General features: G+C 47.8%; 1 protein-coding gene across 16 annotated transcripts in view; it reads left to right on the top strand.

Moving 5' to 3' along the window:
- Positions 1–19,184, top strand: part of LOC139549459 (roundabout homolog 2-like) — a 648,939-nt gene that overhangs the window by 551,606 nt on the left and 78,149 nt on the right. For all 16 annotated transcript variants that reach the window (XM_071359993.1, XM_071359991.1, XM_071359998.1 and 13 more), the window contains exons 9-14: positions 2,371–2,576; positions 8,594–8,675; positions 8,828–8,993; positions 9,087–9,253; positions 11,437–11,558; positions 16,639–16,870. In XM_071359993.1, the coding sequence (XP_071216094.1) occupies positions 2,371–2,576; positions 8,594–8,675; positions 8,828–8,993; positions 9,087–9,253; positions 11,437–11,558; positions 16,639–16,870 (975 nt within the window). The remainder of the gene's footprint in view (positions 1–2,370; positions 2,577–8,593; positions 8,676–8,827; positions 8,994–9,086; positions 9,254–11,436; positions 11,559–16,638; positions 16,871–19,184) is intronic.

Genomic DNA, 19,184 nt, shown 5'->3' with positions numbered 1-19,184 from the left:
GAGTGACAACAGTTAGCATGTCTGCAGGATGACTTATGAGGGCCTGCTCAGTCCCACTGCCTCTAGTCTGCTCTGCTGTGGAGATGGGTAAATAGATTGACGAGCTTTCAGATGCCCTGTGAAAGATCAGCCTGGGGAAATATGTAAATACACCATGTTTTAAGTGAAGGGAATTTTTTATTCAAAATGAAATTATAATTAAATGTTCAACCATGTTTGTCAAACGTCAAATTTTGAAGTTGTTCCAAACGTCAAATTTCAAAATGCTTAATGTCAAGTTTAGGCATTAACTCTAAATTCTTCAGGTTATCCATTCATTCTGAATGTTTAAGTTAAGGGTTAAGGTTTGGTATAGGCTTAAACAAAAAGATCAAAAATGACTTTCTATTGCTGGATTCAAACATGCAACCTTTAGAGCCAGAGGCAGATGCTTACATCCATCCACCATCCACGTCCACAATGTCCAGATTTACAGTGTCTGAACTGTCTGTTCAATGGTCTATGGCTGCATGCACCAACACATACTGGATTCTAAGGGTGTGTGGTGCGTTAATTGTAGTGCATGTATGTCTGTCTTTCTATTCCTGTGTGTAAGTAGAATTAGGTAACGCAGCGTATGGCTGGACTGTGTAAGATGAGGAACGTGTGAGGGAGCTGGGTGTTAGGAAGGCTGAGGAGGAGGACAGGAGGAGAGGAGGGCCGGCTGGGGCAAGGTCATGGTCACACCTTGCCGCTCGGAGCAGGTGATTTAGTGTCCTGAGGGGCCAGCAGAGCTCGCTGGGTTCAAGGAGATATGTAATGAGAAATTCCTGATGCAAACAGTCAAGGCCCTAGCTCTCCCCCCGCCTCCTCATCCCCCTCCCCACCTCCATCCATCCATCACGCCATCCATCCACCACCCTCGTCATCCCCTCCCTGCTGGACCAAACCAAGCCAAACTCACCCAGGGTTTTATCATACTTTCTGTCATTATATCTTAACATGTATTGCTGTGGAGTCATTACTCAGAGCAGACGGAATCATGAAGACACATAACATCCTTCCAGGTGTGTTTCAGTGTCTAAGAATCATGCCAAGTGATACCAGTGACAAGCAGGTAACTCCCTCAGTGAGTTAATTGGGAAGTTAGATCTAACAGTGAGACCTTAGACAGACAGGTAGTGCTGTTTTTAATGCTATCTGCGTGTGGGATAGGCACACGGTAATCCTGGTTGATGTATTTAACCTCCAGATTTTCTGATAAAAGCATTCCAGCGTGGTGGAAGAGGTTGTAGTATTATCACTGAAATAGATTCAATGATGAATTCAGCAGGGCCCATATGGTGTAGATTCGACTTCTTTCCATTTTTCTCTCAGCTAAAGATAATCACGCCATGGTTCTGCCATACCAAGGCAAGTATGTGTCTTCCTTCTGACTTCCCTGCTGGAGAGAAAGAGAAACAAATAGATAGTAAAGAGAGAGAGAGGAAGAGAGAGAGAGAGAAGGTGAGAGGAAGAGAGAGAGAGATAGATAGATAGTAGAGAGAGAGAGATAAAGAGAGAGAGTTGAGAGAGAGAGAGAGAGAGAGAGGGTGAGAGAAAGAGAGGGAGAGAGGAAGAGAGTGGAAGAGAGAGAGAGAGATAGATAGTAGAGAGAGAGAGAGAAAGAGAGAGAGAGAGAGACTGAGAGGGTGAGATAATGTGTTGAAAGGTTAGCGATGTTGACTGTCTAATTGGCCCCTGCAGGTCTGACATCATTAATCCTACCTGTTAATTAATGTGTGCTGTGTGATGCCAGGGGACTCCACATTATTCACCACAGCTGACACAGAAACTGCCAGGGCACGGTAACTGTAACTCACAGATACAGCACCTCTGACATATACACTATTTCACAGTACAGCCCACAGGCATTCTGCAACACATTACAAATGCATATATTCATTCAAACAGCATTTAACATTAGCATTGAAATAGACAAAACATTTTATTTTCCTCACAGTGGTTTTGTTACATTATTGCAATTCTGACTGATTTGGATCATTTTCCGTGGGGTGCTACTCTCTGGGGAGTGACGTTGGTGTCAGTTCTGGGGGCCAGTGGGGCCCTCTGATAGAGTTCCCCACTGGACATGATGGAGTATTTATCTGAACCACCCTGAGTCAACAGGCATGGCCCTTGTCACCATACGCCATCACAGACTCCTGGGTATGGTGTGAATGTAAGGGTTATCTGTTGCTGCACGATTCTTTTCCTTCTGTAGAAAACTGGCTCAAATGAAGATCCTACGTCTGTATATTGAAAGTTTAATCTCTATCGTAGCCCTTTTAATATTGTAATGACTTGTGTGGCTCTTCTGACCAACTCTCTCTGTCTCTCATCTTGTCCCAGTGCTGACAGACAGGCCACCGCCCATCATCCGTCGGGGTCCGTCCAATCAGACGCTGAGGGTGGACAGCGTGGCCCTTCTGAAGTGCCAGGCGTCAGGAGACCCCATCCCCTCTATCAGCTGGCTGAAGGACGGGGTCAGTCTGCTGGGGAAGGATCCCCGCATGTCCCTGCAGGAGCTGGGCAGCCTCCAGATGAGGAGCCTCAGGGTGAGAACCACTGGAGCCCCAGCCTGGTCCAGTCATAAAGACAACTACACGTACACTAGTAATGGGGTTTATATGATGAGGGCTGTACATATGTTACGTACTGTTGTGGTAACCTTGTCTGCAGCGCTCGTTCTCTACCTCTCTGTTTCCATCCATTCCCCTTAATGGATCTCTGTCTGAGACTCTGTCTCCTCTCTGTGTGTGTCATTAGGCTGTTTCTCACTGTATTCTATACTATCTACTGTATCTTAGTCTATGCCGCTCTGAAATTGCTCATCCATATATTTATATATTCTTATTCCATTCCTTTACTTAGATGTGTGTGTTTTAGGTATTTGTTGTGAAATTGTTAGATACTGTATTACTTGTTATATATTACTGCACTGTCGGAACTAGAAACACAAACATTTCGCAATAACATCTGCTAAACATGTGTATGTGACCAATAACATTTGATTTGATATTGTTCCTTCCCTCTGACCCTCTGACCCTCTGTACCTCTCTGTACCCTCTGACCCTCTGACCCTCTATATCCTCTGACCCTATGTACCCTCTGACCCTCTGACCCTATGTACCCTCTGTACCCTCTGACCCTATGACCCTATGTACCATCTATATCCTCTGACCCTCTGTACCCTCTGACCCTTTGACCCTCTATACCCTCTGACCCTATGTACCCTCTGACCCTCTGTACCCTCTGACCCTATGTACCCTCTGACCCTCTGTACCCTCTGACCCTATGTACCCTCTGACTCTCTGACCCTCTGTACCCTCTGACCCTATGACCCTATGTACCCTCTGACCCTCTGTACCCTCTGACCCTATGTACCCTCTGACCCTCTGTACCCTCTGACCCTCTGTACCCTCTGACCCTATGTACCCTCTGTACCCTCTGACCCTATGACCCTATGTACCCTCTGACCCTATGTACCCTCTGTACCCTCTATATCCTCTGACCCTATGTACCCTCTGACCCTATGTACCCTCTGACCCTCTGACCCTATGTACCCTCTGACCCTCTGTACCCTCTGACCCTATGTACCCTCTGACCCTCTGACCCTATGTACCCTCTGACCCTCTGTACCCTCTGACCCTCTGACCCTATGTACCCTCTGACCCTCTGTACCCTCTGACCCTATGTACCCTCTGACCCTATGTACCCTCTGTACCCTCTGACCCTATGTACCCTCTGTACCCTCTATATCCTCTGACCATATGTACCCTCTGACCCTCTGTACCCTCTGACCCTCTGTACCCTCTGACCCTCTGTACCCTCTGACCCTCTGTACCCTCTGACCCTCTGTACCCTCTGACCCTATGTACCCTCTGACCCTCTGTACCCTCTGACCCTCTGTACCCTCTGACCCTATGTACCCTCTGACCCTATGACCCTATGTACCCTCTGACCCTATGTACCCTCTGTACCCTCTGACCCTATGACCCTATGTACCCTCTGACCCTCTGTACCCTCTGACCCTCTGTACCCTCTGACCCTCTGTACCATCTGACCCTATGTACCCTCTGACCCTCTGTACCCTCTGACCCTCTGTACCCTCTGACCCTCTGTACCCTCTGACCCTCTGTACCCTCTGACCCTCTGTACCCTCTGACCCTCTGTACCCTCTGACCCTCTGTACCCTCTGACCCTATGTACCCTCTGTACCCTCTGACCCTCTGTACCCTCTGACCCTATGTACCCTCTGACCCTCTGTACCCTCTGACCCTCTGACCCTATGTACCCTCTGACCCTCTGACCCTCTGTACCCTCTGACCCTATGTACCCTCTGTACCCTCTGACCCTATGTACCCTCTGACCCTCTGTACCCTCTGACCCTCTGTACCCTCTGACCCTCTGTACCCTCTGACCCTCTGTACCCTCTGACCCTATGTACCATCTGACCCTCTGTACCCTCTGACCCTATGTACCCTCTGACCCTCTGTACCCTCTGACCCTATGTACCCTCTGTACCGTATGACCCTATGTACCCTCTGACCCTCTGTACCCTCTGTACCCTCTGTACCCTCTGACCCTCTGTACCCTCTGACCCTCTGTACCCTCTGTACCCTCTGACCCTCTGTACCCTCTGTACCCTCTGTACCCTCTGACCCTCTGTACCCTCTGACCCTATGTACCCTCTGACCCTCTGTACCCTCTGACCCTATGTACCCTCTGACCCTCTGTACCCTCTGACCCTATGTACCCTCTGTACCCTATGACCCTATGTACCCTCTGACCCTCTGTACCCTCTGACCCTCTGTACCCTCTGTACCCTCTGACCCTCTGACCCTCTGTACCCTCTGTACCCTCTGACCCTCTGTACCCTCTGACCCTATGTACCCTCTGACCCTCTGTACCCTCTGACCCTATGTACCCTCTGACCCTCTGTACCCTCTGACCCTATGTACCCTCTGTACCCTCTGACCCTATGTACCCTCTGACCCTCTGTACCCTCTGACCCTCTGTACCCTCTGACCCTCTGTACCCTCTGACCCTCTGTACCCTCTGACCCTATGTACCCTCTGACCCTCTGTACCCTCTGACCCTATGTACCCTCTGTACCCTCTGACCCTATGTACCCTCTGTACCCTATGACCCTATGTACCCTCTGACCCTCTGTACCCTCTGTACCCTCTGTACCCTCTGTACCCTCTGACCCTCTGACCCTCTGTACCCTCTGTACCCTCTGTACCCTCTGTACCCTCTGACCCTATGTACCCTCTGACCCTCTGTACCCTCTGTACCCTCTGTACCCTCTGTACCCTCTGACCCTCTGTACCCTCTGTACCCTCTGACCCTCTGACCCTCTGACCCTCTGTACCCTCTGTACCCTCTGACCCTCTGTACCCTCTGTACCCTCTGTACCCTCTGACCCTCTGTACCCTCTGACCCTCTGACCCTCTGTACCCTATGACCCTATGTACCCTCTGACCCTCTGTACCCTCTGTACCCTCTGTACCCTCTGTACCCTCTGACCCTCTGTACCCTCTGTACCCTCTGACCCTCTGACCCTCTGTACCCTCTGTACCCTCTGTACCCTCTGTACCCTATGTACCCTCTGACCCTCTGTACCCTCTGTACCCTCTGTACCCTATGTACCCTCTGACCCTCTGTACCCTCTGTACCCTCTGTACCATCTGACCCTCTGTACCCTCTGACCCTCTGACCCTATGTACCCTCTGTACCATCTGACCCTCTGTACCCTCTGACCCTATGTACCCTCTGACCCTCTGTACCCTCTGTACCATCTGACCCTCTGTACCCTCTGACCCTATGTACCCTCTGACCCTATGTACCCTCTGTACCCTCTGACCCTCTGTACCCTCTGACCCTCTGACCCTCTGACCCTCTGACCCTCTGTACCCTCTGTACCCTCTGACCCTCTGTACCCTCTGTACCCTCTGACCCTCTGTACCCTCTGTACCCTCTGACCCTCTGACCCTCTGACCCTCTGACCCTCTGTACCCTCTGTACCCTCTGACCCTCTGTACCCTCTGTACCCTCTGTACCCTCTGACCCTCTGTACCCTCTGACCCTCTGTACCCTCTGTACCCTCTGACCCTCTGTACCCTCTGTACCCTCTGTACCCTATGTACCCTCTGACCCTCTGTACCCTCTGTACCCTCTGTACCATCTGACCCTCTGTACCCTCTGACCCTATGTACCCTATGTACCCTCTGTACCATCTGACCCTCTGACCCTATGTACCCTCTGACCCTCTGTACCCTCTGTACCATCTGACCCTCTGTACCCTCTGACCCTATGTACCCTCTGACCCTATGTACCCTCTGACCCTCTGTACCCTCTGACCCTCTGACCCTCTGACCCTCTGTACCCTCTGTACCCTCTGTACCCTCTGACCCTCTGTACCCTCTGTACCCTCTGACCCTCTGTACCCTCTGACCCTCTGACCCTCTGACCCTCTGTACCCTCTGTACCCTCTGACCCTCTGTACCCTCTGTACCCTCTGACCCTCTGACCCTCTGTACCCTCTGTACCCTCTGACCCTATGACCCTCTGTACCCTCTGTACCCTCTGTACCCTCTGTACCCTCTGACCCTCTGTACCCTCTGACCCTCTGTACCCTCTGTACCCTCTGACCCTATGTACCCTCTGACCCTCTGTACCCTCTGTACCCTCTGTACCCTCTGACCCTCTGTACCCTCTGTACCCTCTGACCCTCTGACCCTCTGTACCCTCTGTACCCTCTGACCCTCTGTACCCTCTGACCCTCTGACCCTCTGACCCTATGACCCTCTGTACCCTCTGACCCTCTGACCCTCTGTACCCTCTGACCCTATGACCCTCTTGAAAGTGTTCTTTGCAACATGACCCCTCCTTCCCTTATTTGTGATAGCTCTATTAATTCTGCAGACACTGTTCTGTCTGTGTGTTCTTGTTTGTGTGCAAGAGAGTGTATGTGGTTTGTGCGCGCGTGTGTGTGTGTGTGTGTGTGTGTGTGTGTGTGTGTGTGTGTGTGTGTGTGTGTGTGTGTGTGTGTGTGTGTGTGTGTGTGTGTGTGTGTGTGTGTGTGTGTGTGTGTGTGTGTGTGTGTGTGTGTGTGTGTGTGTGTGTGTGTGTGTGCGCGCGCGTGCATGTGCGTGTGCGTGTGGTGTACATGCTTAGGCATGCATGAACGGGATGTGCAAGCTTAGTATAATTCAATAGAATGGTGGTTAGGTACAAGTTAGATGGACAAGATGAATCAAATTGCCTTAAAGAGATGAATGGGCAGTATTGATTTTAATAAATGGTTCTATACTATCACTTAGTGACACGACGGCTCTTACAAGACTCAGCAGAGTAGAGGAGGGGTGAAGAGTTAAACAACACACACACACACACACACACACACACACACACACACACACTATACATTTAAGGTAGATTGAATTTAAAATCCTCACATCCTCCTTTCCCCACTCCGAGGCCTCTGTGGAATACCCATTACACTTTACAAAGCTGCTGACCACTGACATTTGATTTAATACATGGAGGGAAGAAAACCAACAAACAACTAAAGTTTCACAGAGAGAAGGATGGAGAGACAAGCCAGCTGTCATCGGTCCAGGGGGCTTCAGCAGGCCAACCTAAATGAATTAGCCCACCTTTGTTGCGGTTGGCGAGGAGGTGGGGGACAGGGGGATGGGAGTAAAGTGATGGAGGGCGGTGAGGAGAAAATGGAATTCATTAGGAAATTAGCGTCAGCACTTTAAGGCACTCACACACTGTTGTGATCTCAGAGATGGACCCCTCACATGTACACTGTTGTGACTTCAGAGATGGACCCCTCACATGACACACTGTTGTGACCTCAAAGATGCACCCCTCACATGACACACTGTTGTGACCTCAGAGATGGACCCCTCACATGACACACTGTTGTGACTTCAGAGATGGACCCCTCACATTACACACTGTTGTGATCTCAGAGATGGACCCTTCACATTACACACTGTTGTGACTTCAGAGATGGACCCCTCACATTACACACTGTTGTGACCTCAGAGATGGACCCCTCACATTACACACTGTTGTGATCTCAGAGATGGACCCTTCACATTACACACTGTTGTGATCTCAGAGATGGACCCTTCACATTACACACTGTTGTGACCTCAGAGATGGACCCCTCACATGACACACTGTTGTGACCTCAGAGATGGACCCCTCACATGACACACTGTTGTGACCTCAGAGATGGACCCCTCACATGACACACTGTTGTGACCTCAGAGATGGACCCCTCACATGACACACTGTTGTGACCTCAGAGATGGACCCCTCACATGACACACTGTTGTGACCTCAGAGATGGACCCCTCACATGACACACTGTTGTGACCTCAGAGATGGACCCCTCACATGCATTTAGAAGAACAACTAGAGCCATGAGTAATCATCTGATCAAGCAGCTGTGGAGATCCATACTAGTATCTAGTCATTATGAAGATGTTTCTAAGTGGGTTGTAGTTGTGGTCAGGTGGTTGATGCTCTGTATTAATCCGGTCTATCCCAGCTCTCTGACTCTGGGATCTACACCTGTGTGGCTGCCAGCTCCAGTGGCGAGACGTCGTGGAGCGCCTTCCTGGAGGTCAAAGGTATGGCACAGTGAACATGTCTTCACCTAGTTTTGTAGTAAACACACATACATGCTCATTATAACATACATATTACTTTCTGGGAATAGTTCTTTATCCATTCCTCCTCATCCTCCCATTTAACAATAGTTCCTGTTCTCTTTCTCCTGCAGACCAAGCTGGGGTGATGGTCATTAAGAACCGTGATGACAACGAGCTCCCTGGCCCTCCCTCCAAACCCCAGGTCACTGACGTCACCAAGAACAGCGTCTCATTGTCTTGGCAACCCGGCCTGGCTGGGGCCACGCCCATCTCCTCTTTTGTCATCGAAGCCTTCAGGTTAGTTGAAAGATTTCCTCTTTTGACTTTTGTTTTGCTTCTTAATTATTGCGGTTGCACATTTGTGATATCCTTGTCATTGTCCCATTGCAGCCAGTCAGTGAGCAACAGTTGGCAGACGGTCGCGGACCACGTGAAGACCACGCAGTACACGGTCAAAGGCCTGCGCCCCAACACCATCTACCTGTTCATGGTGCGGGCGGTCAACAGCCAGGGCCTCAGTGACCCCAGCCCCATATCAGAGCCCGTCAGGACACAAGGTATGGACCTTATACCTGGATAGCACTGCATGGCACTGTAGAATAACTATTTTCTTGAATATTGCTGTAAGGATTCTGGTAATCATTTTCCCATATCATAAAATGTCTAATTTAGACTCCCCTTCACAGTGACTGCTGCAGCTTTCGATTGGGAAAAGGTCATCGCGTTCCACTTAGATAGTTATCAGGTCCTCTCAGCACGGTACCGTGTGGACTGAACAGTAACGTTCTACTGAGACAGTTATCAGGTCCTCTCACCACGGTACCGTGTGGACTGAACAGTAACGTTCTACTGAGACAGTTATCAGGTCCTCTCAGCACGGTACCGTGTGGACTGAACAGTAACGTTCTACTGAGACAGTTATCAGGTCCTCTCAGCACGGTACCGTGTGGACTGAACAGTAACGTTCTACTGAGACAGTTATCAGGTCCTCTCAGCACAGTACCGTGTGGACTGAACAGTAACGTTCCACTGAGACAGTTATCAGGTCCTCTCACCACGGTACCGTGTGGACTGAACAGTAACGTTCCACTGAGACAGTTATCAGGTCCTCTCACCACGGTACCGTGTGGACTGAACAGTAACGTTCCACTGAGACAGTTATCAGGTCCTCTCACCACGGGACCGTGTGGACTGAACAGTAACGTTCCACTGAGATAGCCACTGCAACAGCTTCCAGAGGTCAAACTCTCTATCTATTAAGGCTACAGTCAGGCAATTATGTAAAATAAGCATGTGTACTTTTGGAAGGCCTAAGTGAGTTAGCCCTATCCCTGCTATGTTAATGACAATGACTGGAGAAAATTACTGCCTCCAAACTCCAAGAAGATTAGATGAAGGTTTCGTATAGACCTCAGTCTCCTTATTATGTTCATTTGATAAGTCCACTCCACCCATAACCTTTCAACTAAACATTGTCCAATTGCAGGCCACTGGTGTGTTGTGCATAGAGAGAGAGAGTCCATTTGAATAGCAGTACATCTCTCTTTATTTACTGTTGGCTTTGTTTTGATGCACAGAGGTTATTGACAATGGCAGTCACTGAACATTAATTGATTTTTCATGTCTCCCTAACTGCTTTTTGGCCTGTCGTCCTCTATTACGACTCTGATCCATGACTTTATTGGCATTTTCATTGGGCATGTTTTGAAACACTACTTCCTCTTGTGAATAATTGTTTCCCCTCAGTAAATAGGACCAACATATATCAGTTGCCATGATTGTGTCATTTATTTAACCATACTGAGAGTCTCATGCATTTCACCTGGGGTTTTGATTGGCTTTTGACTGAAAACACGTGCAAGGGCAAATGAAATGTGAACTGTGGTGGAAAAAAGTGTCAGTGTCATTCATTCATGTGTTCAGAGTTCAGTCGTTGATGTGGTAGTTCTCTGGCTGGGCATCAGTGACAGCAGAGAGGAGAAGGGTTCTTAACAGCTCAAGTTATCTCTTTCTTTTCTGAAACCCAGACGAGTTCTTTATTAAAACTGAAATGAGGTCCTTCTAATGCAGATGAAGTTCCTTCTTTTCAAATGAAGTCATGATCACAGAGTGTTGACTCCTTTGTGGAGTCTGATTGGTCTATTCATCCGTTCTCTCAACAAAATCTCTTATGATGGACTCGGCCTCATTGTAAGGAGTGGAGGGAGCCGTGGCTTTGAAAACTGAGTAGGACTGAAAGTTATCTTGCTTTCGCTCTCGCTCTCTCTCTTGCTCTCTCTCTCTCCGTTTTTCTCTTTATCTCTCACTCTCTCTACCCCTCTATCTCTCTCCCTCTCCCTACCCCTCTCTTCCTCTCTCTTCCTCTCACTCTCTCTATTTTTTTCTTTATCTCTCACTCTCTCTACCTCTCTCTCTCTCTCTCTCTCTCTTTCTGTCTCTCTCTACCCCTCTCTCTCTCACCCTCTCTCTCTCGCACTCTCTCTCCCTCTCTCTATCCCTCTATCTCTCTCTCTACCCCTCTATCTCTCTCTCTACCCCTCTATCTCTCTCTCTACCCCCTTCCCTCTCTATTTCTCTCTCTCTACCTCTCTCTCTCCCTCTCTCTCTCTCTCTCTCTCTCTCTCTCTCTCTCTCTCTCTCTCTCTCTCTCTCTCTCTCTCTCTCTCTCTCTCTCTCTCTCTCTCTCTCTACCCCTCTCTCCCCCCTCTCTCTCTCTCTCTCTCCCCTTCCCTACCTCCAGACATCAGTCCTCCAGCCCAGGGGGTGGACCACAGGCATGTGCAGAAAGAGCTGGGGGAGGTCATAGTTCGTCTGCACAACCCGGTCGTCCTGAGCCCCACCACCATCCAGGTGACTTGGACGGTAAGTGTCACACTGTGATTGGACAATCCACCTGTCTGTCACAGACGTAACCATTTAGCAGACTTTGCAGTTAGTTATTGCTATTCAGCTCTGCCAGGTGTCTATGTGTTCCTTTATTCTGTTGTATAAGATTAAATATGCAAAATCTATTTTAATTTACACCAACCTCATTCTCGAACATTGACTTAAGCAACTCAGCATGCTCTGGGCTGTTTTATGTCTTTGATTTTCAAACCTTTAGTACATTAGAGTTGATATGAAAGGAATGTTGACTCTTTGAAGCTGACAAGGTGTTCCTCAGGGCTCCTATTGGTGTTTTCATGTGAGAAAATATGAGTCAAATAAATCCTAAGACTCTACAGCTTTGACACATTATAGTTGCTGACTCTTCATGTAAGTGAACATCAAACAGTTGACAAATGGTTTCTTACAGCTACAGCGAACATCAAAAGAGGTGTCAGGGACATCTGCTCCCATCAATCTTACATCTATCTTCGGTTAATTTTGAATTAAGACAAAGGCTTTGCATAGAAACAAGTACATTGACATTAATTGTGTATATTTGGCATGTTTGTGGTCTTCCCTCTCTGGAGTGTAGCTCAAACCAGCTTACCTACCAACCTCTCCCTCACACACACGCACACACACACACACACACACACACACACACACACACACACACACACACACACACACACACACACACACACACACACACACACACACACACACACACACACACACACACACACACACACACACACACACACACACACATTGCACAGTCTGTCTGTATCGACCCCACCATAAGGACGGACATGTGCCAGAGGGACACTGTTTAATTCATTTAGAAACACGATTTGGACTGAGGCTGAATCGTTGAGAGAAATCACGCCACTTACAGTCTGAGGGTTTGCAGCAGTAGTAACTTACAGTACGAGGGTATGCAGCAGTAGTAACTTACAGTACGAGGGTATGCAGCAGTAGTAACTTACAGTCTGAGGGTTTGCAGCAGTAGTAATTTACAGTCTGAGGGTATTCAGCAGTAGTAACTTACAGTCTGAGGGTATGCAGCAGTAGTAACTTACAGTGTGAGGGTATGCAGCATTAGTAACTTACAGTCTGAGGGTATGCAGCAGTAGTAACTTACAGTCTGAGGGTATGCAGCAGTAGTAACTTACAGTACGAGGGTATGCAGCAGTAGTAACTTACAGTCTGAGGGTATGCAGCAGCAGTAACTTACAGTATGAGGGTATGCAGCAGTAGTAACTTACAGTCTGAGGGTATTCAGCAGTAGTAACGTACAGTCTGAGGGTATGCAGCAGTAGTAACTTACAGTACGAGGGTATGCAGCAGTAGTAACTTACAGTCTGAGGGTATGCAGCAGTAGTAACTTACAGTATGAGGTAATGCAGCATTAGTAACTTACAGTCTGAGGGTATGCAGCAGTAGTAACTTACAGTCTGAGGGTATGGAGCAGTAGTAACTTACAGTCTGAGGGTATGCGGCAGCAGTAACTTACAGTATGAGGGTATGCAGCAGTAGTAACTTACAGTCTGAGGGTATTCAGCAGTAGTAACTTACAGTCTGAGGGTATGCAGCAGTAGTAACTTACAGTACGAGGGTATGCAGCAGTAGTAACTTACAGTCTGAGGGTATGCAGCAGTAGTAACTTACAGTATGAGGGTATGCAGCAGTAGTAACTTACAGTCTGAGGGTATGCAGCAGTAGTAACTTACAGTCTGACGGTATGCAGCAGCAGTTACTTACAGTCTGAGGGTATGCAGCAGTAGTAACTTAGAGTACGAGGGTATGCAGCAGTAGTAACTTACAGTCTGAGGGTATGCAGCAGTAGTAACTTACAGTGTGAGGGTATGCAGCAGTAGTAACTTACAGTCTGAGGGTATGCAGCAGTAGTAACTTACAGTACGAGGGTATGCAGCAGTAGTAACTTACAGTCTGAGGGTATGCAGCAGCAGTAACTTACAGTACGAGGGTATGCAGCAGTAGTAACTTACAGTCTGAGGGTATGCAGCAGTAGTAACTTACAGTACGAGGGTATGCAGCAGCAGTAACTTACAGTACGAGGGTATGCAGCAGCAGTAACTTACAGTACGAGGGTATGCAGCAGTAGTAACTTAACAGTACGAGGGTATGCAGCAGTAGTAACTTACAGTCTGAGGGTATGCAGCAGCAGTAACTTACAGTCTGAGGGTTTGCAGCAGTAGTAACTTACAGTACGAGGGTATGCAGCAGTAGTAACTTAACAGTACGAGGGTATGCAGCAGTAGTAACTTACAGTACGAGGGTATGCAGCAGTAGTAACTTACAGTGTGAGGGTATGCAGCAGTAGTAACTTACAGTACGAGGGTTTGCAGCAGTAGTAACTTACAGTACGAGGGTATGCAGCAGTAGTAACTTAACAGTACGAGGGTATGCAGCAGTAGTAACTTACAGTACGAGGGTATGCAGCAGTAGTAACTTACAGTGTGAGGGTATGCAGCAGTAGTGACTTACAGTACGAGGGTATGCAGCAGTAGTAACTTACAGTGTGAGGGTATGCAGCAGTAGTAACTTACAGTACGAGGGTATGCAGCAGTAGTAACTTACAGTGTGAGGGTATGCAGCAGTAGTAACTTACAGTACGAGGGTATGCAGCAGCAGTAACTTACAGTACGAGGGTATGCAGCAGTAGTAACTTACAGTGTGAGGGTATGCAGCAGTAGTAACTTACAGTACGAGGGTATTTAGCAGTAGTAACTTACAGTACGAGGGTATGCAGCAGTAGTAACTTACAGTACGAGGGTATGCAGCAGCAGTAACTTACAGTCTGACCTCCCAATTAGATCATGACCATAAACATGCACTCTCTTCTTCTTCCTGAAGGATGACTTTATTTCCTCATTGGTCTTCCATCCTGCGTTAACTAGCCCCAGTTGATATGTTCTGCTTCACCATAAATCAGTCCATAACTGGTATTCATGGAGATGTCATTGGCTGACATGGGGTGGCTGCTTTCATTTCTAAATGAACCACATTAGCAGTTTTCCCTGTGACATGTTTATTGACCCCCCCCCAATAATAAGTTCTTACCCCCAGACTAACAGGCTAATTTAATACTAAAGCATTTCTTTATGAGTGTGTGTACAATCAACACAGAACACCGCCACCTAATCAATCAGTAAACCATTCAGTAAACATAGTGCGGCCTCGGAAAGGCTTTTATACTCCCAAATCATTCCATTAATGAAAGTTACACACCACGCTCGCCCAGAATCCATTGTGCTGATTTATTCCGGCTACACAGGCTGAAACAGTTGCTTAATATCCCACTTGAAAGGCCCGTTCACTTCTCCCACTGTTAACAAGCCATTACTGGGAGTTATGCCCCCCTTCCTCTGCATAAATTCAACTTTTCTATCTCTGGCTAAATGGGCACAAGTTTAGAACCAAGGCCCCTTATCGACTGGAAGAGCACTATCGCACCTCTGGGCTCTCTGTCTGTCACCTCAATTGGACAGATTTGTCTACATTGTCCCAGGTGTGTATTCTATATTCTCCCAGAGTTCCTCTGGGTTGGATGACAGTCAACGGCCGATCATTTCACACTCACATGTTTGTCCTAGGCCTTGTAGGCCCCTGCCTTAGGTTTCACTAGTAGATATTTACAATACAAGTGAGACATGCAAATGTAGGGCTTTTATAGCTGTGCTCCTTAAAGCCTATGTATGGAGGGCCTTGGTGCTGTGTGCTCAGTGTGCTGAGAGACAGGGAGGTCATTCCGTGTTTCTCGTCTCTCAATTCAATTTCAATTTAAGGGTCTTTATTGGCATGGGAAACGTATGCTTACATTGCTAAAGCAAGTGAAATAGATAATAAACAAAAGTGAAATAAACAACAACAAATATTAACAGTAAACATTACACTCTAAAAGAATACAGACATTTCAAATGTCATATTATGTGAAAATAGTTAAAGTACAAAAGGGAAAATAAGTAAACATAAATATGGGTTGAATTTGTTCTTCACTAGTTCCATTTTCTTGTGGAAACAGGTCACACATCTTGCTGCTGTGATGTCACACTGTGGTATTTCACCTAATAGATATGGGAGTTGATCAAAATGTGGTTTGTTTTCTAATTCTTTGTGGGTCTGTGTAATCTGAGGGAGTCTGAGGGTCATTTTTAAATTGTATTATTATAAGTCAGTTAACCTCAGGATTGGTGGGTCCCCCTCGGGACGGTTGAGCTAACGTAGGCTAATGCGATTAGCATGAGGTTGTAAGCAACAAGAACATTTCCCAGGACATGGACATATCTGATATTGGCAGAAAGCTTAAACTCTTCTTAATCTAACTGCATGGTCCAATTTACAGTAGCTATTACAGTGAAATAATATCATGCTGTTGTTTGAGGAGAGTGCACAGTTATGAACTTTAAAAGTTATTAATAAACCAATTAGGCACATTTGGGCAGTATTGATACAAAATCTTGAACATCAATGCAATGGTTCATTGGATCAGTCTGAAACTTTGCACATACACTGCTGCCATCTAGTGGCCAAAATCTAAATTGTGCCTGGGCTGGAATACTACATTGTGGCCTTTCTCTTGCATTTCAAAGATGATGGTACAAACAAACAAAAAAATGTTATGCATGTTTTTTTCTTTGTATTGTCTTTTACCAGATCAGATGTGTTATATTCTCCTACATTTGACATTTCCACAAACTTCAAATTGTTTCCTTTCAAATATCCTTGCTTCAGGTCCTGAGCTACAGGCAGTTAGATTTGGGTATGTTATTTCATGCGAAAATTGAGAAAAAGTGTCCGATCCTTAAGATGTTTTAAGGACAAATTCTTATTTACAATGATGGCCTACCCCGGTCAAAGCGTACATCTGTTGAACAACATTGTTGCATGTACTCTGGTGTCTGAGTACTGTGCTGCACACCTATGGCCATGATCCTTATCTTTTTCCTCTTAACTCTGTCCTATCTGAAGAGAAGATATGTTGTATTTCCTAGGAACCCTGTACAGGGGAGTGAAGCTAACCCCTCTTCTCCCCATGTCTTTGTCCCAGGTGGACCGTCAGTGCCAGTTCATCCAGGGCTACAGAGTTCTGTACAGGCAGACATCTGGCATGTTTTCCCCAGGACCCTGGCAGACCCAGGATGTGAAGGTCCCCTCCGAGCGCAGCGTGGTCCTCTCCAACCTCAAGAAAGGCATTGTCTATGAGATCAAGGTCCGGCCCTACTTCAATGAGTTCCAGGGCATGGACAGTGAGTCCAGGTCGGCTCGCACCACAGAGGAAGGTAAAGAAATCACCATGTTATTTCCCTCCGTCCAAGTGGTTTCTATCCACACAGATTAGGGATGACTGTTTGACATGTTTCCTGTAGGGCGCACAATTGTTATGATATCTTACATGTCGCTCACAATAACTGTCTCGTGCTGTGACATTGTGGGGATATTGTGTGTGTGTGTGGTCCTGCCTGCCACTGTGTAGTGTGCTGACCTTTCTGCTTGATTGTTTATGATTGGTGGTGTTTCTGTTAGCCCACTTCTCATTCATCACCCTGCAACCATGAGCTGAGATGTGATTGGACACAGCGCTCGCTCACTTCCTGCTGGGAGGCGGAGCTGTCGCCCGCAGCCTGACTCTGACAGGACATGACAGGGCCAGAGAGAGACATGCTTCACACTGATACACGCACCCACACACAGCCTGCGGGATCCTCAATACCTTCCCACTTCTAATGGAGTAGATCTGGGTTTCACGTCATGACCTGTTACACTGGGGAAAGACAGATGATATAGACAGTTCTATAGCTGTACATGCTGTTACATATGGACAGTTCTATAGCTGTACATGCTGTTACATATGGTCAGTTCTATAGCTGCACATGCTGTTACATATGGACAGTTCTATAGCTGTACATGCTGTTACATATGGGCAGTTCTATAGCTGTACATGCTGTTACATATGGTCAGTTCTATAGCTGTACATGCTGTTACATATGGACAGTTCTATAGCTGTACCATATGTAACAGCATGTACAGGCCCATTTACTTCCCTGACTCCTGTGACCAGTCCCTGTATGCTGCAGCACTATATAGTGCCTCATCTCTCTCTCTCTCTCTCACACACACACACACACACACACACACACACACACACACACACACACACACACACACACACACACACACACACACACACACACACACACACACACACACACACACATCTCAGCAAACACCTGCATATCTCAGCTATTACAAGCACTGATAAAACTCCCTCCCTCTTCTCTGTCTGCAGCCTAGGCTCTCTGAGAGGTCTTTCTATTTTCTTTCTAACCTCTGTGTATGTCGACCCATCCCAGTCACGTGCAGAAAGAGAGAGACAGACACAGACAGAGGTGGTGCTGGAGGCTCCTGTGATGGCATGGGACAGACACTATGAAGCCATGGGACAGACACTGTGAGGCCATGAGACAGACACTGTGAGGACATGGGACAGACACTGTGAGGCCATAGGACAGACACTGTGAGGCCATGGTACAGACACTGTGAGGCCATGGTACAGACACTGTGAGGCCGTGGGACAGACACTGTGAGGCCATAGGACAGACACTGTGAGGCCATGGGACAGACACTGTGAAGCCATAGGACAGACACTGTGAGGCCATGGGACAGACACTGTGAAGCCATGGGACAGACACTGTGAGACCATGGTACAGACACTGTGAAGCCATGGGACAGACACTGTGAAGCCATGACACAGACACTGTGAAGCCATGAGACAGACACTGTGAGGCCATGGGACAGACACTGTGAAGCCATGGGACAGACACTGTGAAGCCATGGGACAGACACTGTGAGACCATGGTACAGACACTGTGAGGCATTGGGACAGACACTGTGAGGCCATGGGACAGACACAGTGAGGCCATGGGACAGACACTGTGAAGCCATGGGACAGACACTGTGAGACCATGGTACAGACACAGTGAGGCCATGGGACAGACACTGTGAAGCCATGGGACAGACACTGTGAAGCCATGGTACAGACACTGTGAGGCCATGGGACAGACACAGTGAGGCCATGGGACAGACACTGTGAAGCCATGGGACAGACACTGTGAAGCCATGGTACAGACACTGTGAGGCCATGGGACAGACACAGTGAGGCCATGGGACAGACACTGTGAAGCCATGGGACAGACACTGTGAAGCCATGGGACAGACACTGTGAAGCCATGGGACAGACACTGTGAGGCCATGGGACAGACACTGTGAAGCCATGGGACAGACACTGTGAGGCCATGGGACAGACACTGTGAAGCCATGGGACAGACACTGTGAGACCATGAGACAGACACTGTGAGGCCATGGGACAGACACTGTGAGGCCATGGGACAGACACTGTGAAGCCATGGGACAGACACTGTGAAGCCATGAGACAGACACTGTGAGGCCATGGGACAGACACTGTGAAGCCATGGCACAGACACTGTGAGGCCATGGGTTTGGAGAGTGATTAAAACTCAGTGTGTCCATTAGCTAACATTATTAGAGTATCCCATCCCCAGAGCATCTCCACCAGGAGGATGATGGGATACGACG

This window comes from Salvelinus alpinus, chromosome 22 (assembly GCF_045679555.1).
Source record: "Salvelinus alpinus chromosome 22, SLU_Salpinus.1, whole genome shotgun sequence".
NCBI lineage: Eukaryota > Metazoa > Chordata > Actinopteri > Salmoniformes > Salmonidae > Salvelinus > Salvelinus alpinus.
The sequence above is the reverse complement of the archived record's forward strand: the minus strand, read 5'-3'. Positions and strand labels throughout refer to the sequence as shown.